The sequence below is a fragment of the Ictidomys tridecemlineatus genome, chromosome 2 (assembly GCF_052094955.1).
Source record: "Ictidomys tridecemlineatus isolate mIctTri1 chromosome 2, mIctTri1.hap1, whole genome shotgun sequence".
In the NCBI taxonomy this organism is placed as follows: domain Eukaryota; kingdom Metazoa; phylum Chordata; class Mammalia; order Rodentia; family Sciuridae; genus Ictidomys; species Ictidomys tridecemlineatus.
The window spans coordinates 189,489,354-189,498,288 of record NC_135478.1 but is presented as its reverse complement, the minus strand read 5'-3'; the positions used below and the strand labels follow the sequence as shown (position 1 = coordinate 189,498,288).

Sequence of the window (8,935 nt, the reverse complement as noted above, 5' to 3'; positions counted from 1 at the left end):
CAATTCTCTCCCTTTTTCCCCTCCCCCTTGCCCCTCATAACCTCATAATTTTGTGTATCATTGAAGGTCTCCTACCATTTCCATATGCTTTCCCTTCTCTCTCCCTTTCTCTCCCCCCATTCGTCTTTGTTTACTGTTAGTCTTTTCCTCAGGCTCTTCCTTCCTGTTCTGTTCTTAGTGGCTCTTGAATATCCTTGTTAGACTACAAAAGCCAGAATACAATGCAAGTTTTTACCAAAGTCCTTTAGAAATCACATCCAATTGCAAGCCCAGATGATACACATGGAGCCGCAGGATTTCTTGTTTGCCCTCCTGAGTTTTGGTCTTGGTTTGACCCCATCCTTCCCTGATACTCTCCTATTCCTCCTATTCCTCCCATTCCTCTATTTGGAATGGGAATGTTGTATATCCTGTGCGATTACACTTCAAGTTCCTCAAATTCCCTCCCCTCACCTTCTTCCATCCTCTTTGTGGAGAGCATCTTAGCTCTTCCATGCCCTCCCTGTCATGATCTGCCTCACCATAGACCCCAAAACAAGAGAGTCAAGTGACTAAAGACTGAAACCAACCATGAGCCCAAATAAATCTTTCTTCCTTTTAAGTTGTTTATGCCAGGTATTTTGTCACAGTGATGAAAAGCTGACTAACAAAATTGTAAAAACTGATTGATTGACTTGGAGATCTTTTATAGAAAAAGTAATCCATCCACATCTCAAATTGACTTTTTATATTTACCAGTGAATTAATATAAATTTAATGCTAGAATGAATAATGTTCAATCTCCTATTTTCTGTCCTTAGGAATACCAGAACAGTTTGTAAATGATTACATACTGCTTCTATCACCATTAGAGTGATTGCAAATCTTAAAGGACTTGGAAATCTACGTATTCCACATAGTTTCTAGAAATAAGTATTTTTGAAAAGAGAACCATAAACTCAAACACTGTGTTCCTCTATACTTACACACATTATTTTTCATTTGTATATGTAAATAAATTATAGTATTGTTTGCAGCAATTGAGTTTTTCCTGAACATAGCTCTTATTCTATTATAATGCTTGAATGATTCACATGCAATGTTTCCAATCTACTTTTCCTGGCTTATGAAACTTTTTAACGAAATGTTAGCATTTGCAGGCACCAGATGTTTTGACATAAGGAGAAGCAATATGTAAATTTTAATCCATGCTAGGAACAATAGCCTGAAGGCACCTTTTTCTTATTATGTGAATCATATATTTAACCACAATGTGGTCGATCCTTTCTAAATCATCACCATTGAAAACATTGTACTCTTGTCTTATGGTTGCCAATTAATGAAACTTATATCTACCTAAAATGATGGGTACCCATTATGTAACCAATAAGTTTTATTGAACCCTTCAGGTGATAACAACAACAATAACAATAACAACCTCCTTGAAACAGGTTTTACTCTTCCTTTTGGTGGTCAATAAAATTATTGCTTGTCTTACATTTTAATACTATAGAGCTGCAGATATCACATATTTTAGCAAATAAATACTAAAGTGCATTACAGCTTTCTTCATATTTTTGACTTAAGGTAAGTTTTATGTGTGTGTGTGTGTGTGTGTGTGTGTGTGTGTGTGCGCGCGCGCGCGCACATTCCCAATAGAAGAGTTTGAAGATAGCTTAAAATGTTTCTTACCTGAATAATCTAATAAAGAATAACATAAAATAGCATTTTATATGTGTAACCTTTAGCAATATAGAGAGATTCGAAAATTTTTCAATAAGCTCTATCAGGTAAACACATCATACATATACATATGCATACAACACCTGTCAAATATAAAATTAATTCAGTCATCCATTTTTTACTCTTTAAAGTGTTAAAAAATAATAATTAGTCTTCTTCTATATTAGTTTGGGTATTCTTTCCATACATAAATTATTATATTGATCAGTATTTGGGGCATTGATAGTCTTTTGCAATATCTATTTATGTAGCGTTAATTTTCAAAAAACCAATGAGCCTATGTTTAGACATAGAATATCCTTCTTTATAGTTAACTCAGGAAGCAGTTCTGTGTCATTATATTTGAAACAGAAATATTTAAAAGAAATCCATAAGCATGGTATAAAATACTAGAAAGTGTTAACACAGCTAAAATTCTTATTAATTTCATTACCGAGGGATAGTTCTAGTTAACACTAATTAGCAGTTTTAAAAGTTTTGCATATTAGAATACAGTATCCTATATGTCTTAGATTTTCTGTGAAACATCTTGTATATTGAAAGGTATTTCAGAATTCCTTAGTGATTTGCCTGCTACTGTTATTCCTGTTAGCAATTTTGCAACATCCTGATAAATATTGTCCATAAATCAAAGCCATAACATCATGAAGAAACAGATGGCAGGAGACCACATTGAGTGTAACAATTTCTTTCAATAATAGGGAAATATTGCATCATAGTTTTCAGCCTGGACTCTGTAGTAAGCAGTTATCACTTGTGAAGTCTCATGGCTGTTAACAATCCTTTTTAATGATTAACCCACATTCTATTTTCCAGTGCAGTCTATATATGGAGGCAGAACAAAAAGTATATTAAAACCTTTAATAATTATAGTCTTTCATTTAATATGTGCAAAGAAAATATTGGTGCATTTTAAAAGTACTTGTACAAAGATTCATGTATGTATTAAAATACACCAATGTTCTTCATTTTCTTAGAAAATAAGACATATTACTTTGTTATTAAAAATGAAAAATAGCAATAATTACAAAGTCTACAGTCTTATTACATTAACATTGTTTTCCTGATCTAACCAATGTTAGATTAAAATTATAGAAATGTTACTTCAGCTATTCATATATATAAAATGCTATTAAAGTCAAATATTTTTAACTACATTGTTATTATTAAGATTAAATAGCTGAATTAATTTTAGCCTACCATGCCATAAGCAACTGCTATGCTGCTAGACAAGATTCTTGAACTTACTTTGCTTTTAAACTTTAGTAAATTATATTTTAAAGGAAAATGCAATGTGTAACTTATTGATTTTATAATTCTTTCAGAAGAATAACAGTCTACCCTTTGTTTTGTACATTTTATTTGTTATGTAAAACAACACACTTTAAATAATACAAACAAAATTTATTTCTCTGGAAAAAACAGAATTTTGAAATAAAAAGGTAGTGCAGGAATAGGAGAGGTAGTTATGCAGACACAAAAGTCTTTAATTTTATTCTTTAATCCTGTTGTATAATGTAAGAAAAAAAGACATTTTATAGAGGATTTTATCAGCAGAAGACAACAGAAATCATTTGATCATATAGCAATACACACACAAATCCCTTACAAGAAGATAAAAAGTTCCCTTTTATGTATAAAGCTGTAGGTAGCAGTATTTTATCCTCAAATTGGTGTGATAGTGGAAGAGGTTTTTTAAAATTAAAATGTTTTCTGAGACTCTCTTATACACTCAAGTTATCTATGAAGCTCACAGGGAAATGCGTGGCACAGACAACTTTAAGGAAGTCTGATTTTCTTTCCCAATTTTTGAATAGTTTCCTTGATATGGAATTAAAAATCTTATAAGAACTAAAATACTATGTGTAGAATTGATATAAGACAAAAGCTTAATTTGTTTTTCCCCCTTTAACTTGTTTTATGAATAATAATGGCAGGAGGGTCATATGACACATTAGATCATCAGCACACCTAATGATTTTAGTATTTATTAAATAAATATACTGAAATCCCTTTACACACAGTGTATAGAAACTCAAATTGGCTTCTTCTACTTATTGACATTCAGATTACTGGAGGGACAAAGGTCGTGATCCATGTAGCATATACAGGCAAGCCATTATCAATATGGAACCAAAATTCAACACTTCAGGTGTTTTCAAGAAACTCAGGTGATTAATCTAATGCTGATTACACAGTGAAAGGATTAATTGATTCCAGTTTTATCCACATAATAGATATCAAAAGATCAGTAAATACCATCATTATAGAAAATGTTAAAGAATTTATTCCAATTCCTGTCTTCTATTTTGATATATGTAATAGATTATTATTAATTACACTCACCAAGATATGAATGTTAGGTGTTGATTAAAAATCTATTGGAAAATTTAGTTGAGACATTTATGTATTTAAATCCCACAATGCCAGAAAAACAAAAGTATTTTACCGATACCTTGAAGCACAAGAAAATTCCAATATGACTCAGTCAACCCAAATAGAAGAAAAATATATCTTCTTTTAATTTTTGAAATTTAACTTCTTTGATAATGAGATAAATGAGAACATTAAACCAAAACAATTATTTGTGTCTATTTCTTTAAAATAAGAGCTATTAGGTGTTTATATACAGTTATGTGAGTAGGGAAAATAGATTTTTAAAAGGAGGGGAGCTACTTCTCAATGTTATTAGCTCATCTCACTATTTATTATTCTCAAAAAATTTTAACCTATATTAAGAAAGCTATAGTCACTGATATGAATGAAAACTGAGGAAATATTGTTGGTATATATGTCCTAAAATTCATATAGAAAAGTTGAAGAGAAAAAACTAAATGGAAAAATTATAAACAGATATATCTACTCATAGGAAATCCCCAAGATATTTGGGGATTAGAAAAAGCTGCATAATGAGAATACACTAAAGGGTATCCAACATTTTATCATAAATAGAAAAAAGATTTGGCTGGACATTATTTTGAAAATATAGCTAAAGATAAAATTATTTAATATTATTTTACTAAGATAAGAAAATCTTAATTACAATTATGCATTAATTCTTTGAATGAACAAGGCCTAGTTAATTATTAAGAGTCCTGTGATAAAGTGATATTTTTATGAACAAGTTGCTTGATAAACAATTTGCCTCTTTTGCTGTTATGAGAAGTCTCATTACTGCAAAAGTATTCTAGATATTTATCAGTTTTCATAAGAGTCTCTCTTGATTCTTAGATACTCAAATTATTTGCTTTTTAATTCTCATTATTTTTACTTTGAAATGTATATTCATCATTTCCAAATGTTATGGTTGGATGTGTACAGCATCTAATAATGATAGAGAACAGCTCCACAAATATGTAACATACATATAATATGTAATATAATTTGTTGAGTAGGGAGGGGATATTTGAAATTGGACTATTTTAAAAAGGAACAAATTAATTAGCAAATAATCTAGTATTTGGTACAAATTTACCGTGCTATGCAGCTTCAATACCATTACAACTGAATAATAATATTAAGATAAGTAATGTTCCCTGCTCCCTCATTATGTATGACAATAACTACACACCTGTCTCTTGATAAATAGTTAAGTAGGTCTCAATGAATTTACAGAAATGGTGCAGATATTTTTTTTATCTGGGATTTAAGAAGACATTCAGGAGGTTCCTAAAACCTTCTGAAGCATGCAATTTATTGTCCTATATTGACAATATAAAGATCTCGATTTTCTCTGGGGAGATCGTATACATCTTCTACTAGATTCTGAAGGGATTCATATCACGAAAAATTTAAAACTACTGTATAATTAATTTTTAGCCTATTTCCATTGACAGGCACAGTAACACTCTTCACCTTGACTTTAAAAATCCATTATCCATTTTACAATTCCCTGATATCTATCTCATAATTAGAACAGAGCAGCAAATACTAGTCCCATCTTCGGATCTCTTGTCAACAGGCTCTACTATTCTGTGCCAAGTCCTTATGTCAGCCCAGATATGAGACATAGGGTCAAGGACAAGCAGAACTTCAAATGAATGGAAAATGATGTCATAACAGCATCATCAGGTCAAGCCATCTTAGAATATGAAGAAAGGAGAACTGTGAGTAGAAGAACAGAAACCAACTTCCCTACAATGGTGTGCTTTCCATTGATTCCAAAGCTATAATTTGTCTATAATTTGCAAAGTTGAATGAATTATCAACTCAGATAATAAAGTAGACTTTGCTATATAGCTCTACATATTCAATAGCCTCTTCAAAATTTATGGAGAAACTATCTAATTGTTCTCTTTCACAAAGAAAAGTTTCAATAAACTAAGCTACCTGCTTTTAATGACTGTTCTGAGAAATTAATACTTATTTTTCCACATCAATTAAAATTATTTTAATTCTTCAAAATAGGAGCTATTGTTGTAAACTAAGCATGAGGTAATCATTCTACCACAGGATTTCATATTTCCCCACGTATATCAGTGTTAAAAATCTTAAATTTTGTGATGACATATTTCCATGTGAAAAAATAAGACACTTTCAAAAATTTATCTCAAAGTTTAATATTCTTGATAGATTATGTCTTAGTAAGATTAGCAATATATATTTTAATTTTTGGTTGCTCACTCCTACTAAAAACTTCCATTGCTACATTATCATTTTATTCTCATTTTCAAGGACCCCCACAACCTGTTGCCAATTTCTTTTTCCAGAACTCTCCAACTGCATGTTAATAGAATGCCCAGATCCATTAATGAATGTGTCATGAAGGTACCTCTACAATATAATCCTTATTTTTATTATTTGGTTGATATTATTTCCATATACCACCTCTCTTTCATCCAACTTATGCCTTTAAAGAGAAGTCGAATTCCATGGCTTCCCTAGACATTGTCATTCATTTTCATTGCATTGAATGTCTCTATGTTACAGCTTATGCTTAGACTTTTATTCTATATGTTTTCTATCCTTTTTTGTTGCCTTTCATTTAGTTTTATTAATCTTCCCACCCAGTAGTAACATCATCTTCTTCATTTGTTTAATATTTTCCCAGGACCTACTGCAATTTCAAAAATCCCTTTATAAAATTGTTCCAGTGAAATTTTCAATATTTGTTCAATTTAGAGCAAAACTGTATCAACCATTAATCTATATCCAACATTGGACATGATGATAAATGTTAGATACCTCACACAATTTCCTAATAGGGGGAAATTTTATATTTTATATACTGAAATTGATTATTTAAACTCTCTTAAAGAAGAAAACAATTTGAAGTATGATTTGTAATCCTAATTAAATAATCAGAAAAATGAATGAAAATAAAAGAATATGTACTACTTGGTATTGCGTGCATTTGTATGGGTGTCTGCGTGAACTGATAAAATTCTAGACCATGTTCTGGAGGAAATTATTCAACTGGTTCATTTTATGAACTGACCATGGAGACATAAATATGCAAGAATGCTTTTAGAATTCATGTAATTGAACTGACCAGGAAACAAGGGTCTCATTTTGGTAACCCATGTTTTTGTAAATTTTCTATAGTTTATTATGGAAAATTCTCATATTTATTATAGTCACTTTTGGGTTATAAGTGACAGATAGTCTATTTTATACTTATTTTCCCTATAAGGTTTGAACTTTAGACAACATAGAAAAAAATAATGACGACAGGACTTGTTGATCTTCATTCTTAGAAACTGATGCTTTGATATGTGACGAGCAAGGAAGTGAACAGCTGAGAGAAGTGTTGTACATTTCAGTCAGTTTGTATATTTCACAGGCTGTTAGTCCCAATACTACGCATCAGAAGGGAGCTATTTCTTACGATGTGCCTCTTTCCAGAAAAACAAAATTTAAGTAGCCTCTTTAAAGAAAGAAGAAAATATTTAGTCCTAAATAATTCTTCAACAGCCTGTCTTTACTTCCTGTGAATTCTTCTGTTGCTTCTAATCAGCTTTTCATGGGCAACATATTCCTGTCAGGAAAATTAAGCCAAAGCAATACACAGAACACAACTGCCTAGCTCCACCACAGACTTGCTTCCCAGGTGATGGATTGAGCTTGTTTATTTCTTAAAACTCATCACCATCCTCTGAGCTAAAGCTACTTCTCCTACTGCTTGCTTTGGAAACTGCAGGTGAAGCAGCAGATAGCAGAGGATCTGTTCCAAATGGGGATATTGTGTTGTCCAGTAGTATGTCATCCAATCTTTGTTCCTCTTTCAAAGCGGCACTAAATGATAAATCTGTGAAGTGTGACAAAGGATCAGAGAAGGCCAGAGCTTGATCGCAGAGCTCAGGGCTTGGCCCCTGAGACAGAGTCAGTTGTTGGGAATAGTCTACTGAATTCTGCTCAGGATGGGTCTGCTGTTTGGTGACGTGGGCACCTAAATCAACAGTGCCAAGTGAAGTCACAGTTGGCAGACCATGAGCTCGAGCTTGTATTTCTAGTTCCTGCAATTTCAAACAAAACTCATTTAAGATGCCTTTGAAAGTGGAAATAATGCTAGCAAATAAACCAGAAACAAAACAAAAAATATTTACAAGCTTTTAAAGCAAAGGTTAATACAGTTACATGTGTTTTCCCGAAATAAATGAATGTGTGGCATTTCTGATACCTGAAAATTAACCCTGGAAAATTACTCAGATTTTTAAAAAATTCTGCTCTCATTGTTCTCTAAAGGAATTCATGTCACATTATAGTCCCATAGTGGTTCATACTACAATATAGCCATTTGGAAATAGTAGCAAATCTTCTATTTATTCTTTCTGATTAATTTCTCACCATAATTCAGGACCATTGCATGGACACAGAGTAAATGCTCTACCTGGCTACAAGCATGCTCACATTAAAGAGAGAGAATTATGAAAGCCCTTGTTAGGGTATTTGGGGGTCACATAAACAGTTGACATAATCTGATAATATAAGCTGGTACGATATGCCCTAAGGCAATGAAATCCACTGCCATGTTACTAAAAGAATGCAAGGGGGAGGGGAGAATTTAGTGTCTAATATTATCTAGAGAAACAAATGTTCTACTTGATTTTTTTTTTTGGTGAAATAACATTGTGTAGTTATGAAATGAGCTCTATTTTCTGAGTTTTGTTATTAGTCATTGTCATTCATTGTATGCATATTTTAGGTCATCTTGATCCTGGATTTCTAATCAAAACCTAATTGAAAGAAACCAGTTCATGAACTTCTAAAAGGC

General features: G+C 31.8%; 1 protein-coding gene across 3 annotated transcripts in view; it reads right to left on the bottom strand.

Moving 5' to 3' along the window:
• Nucleotides 1-3,111: 3,111 nt before the first annotated feature.
• The window catches only part of Tfec (transcription factor EC), a 96,272-nt gene continuing 90,448 nt past the window's right edge, over nt 3,112-8,935 (bottom strand). For all 3 annotated transcript variants that reach the window (XM_078040331.1, XM_040291584.2, XM_040291585.2), the window contains one exon: nt 3,112-8,177. In XM_078040331.1, coding sequence (XP_077896457.1) covers nt 7,797-8,177 — 381 coding nt within the window. In that variant the 3' untranslated portion in view covers nt 3,112-7,796. The remainder of the gene's footprint in view (nt 8,178-8,935) is intronic.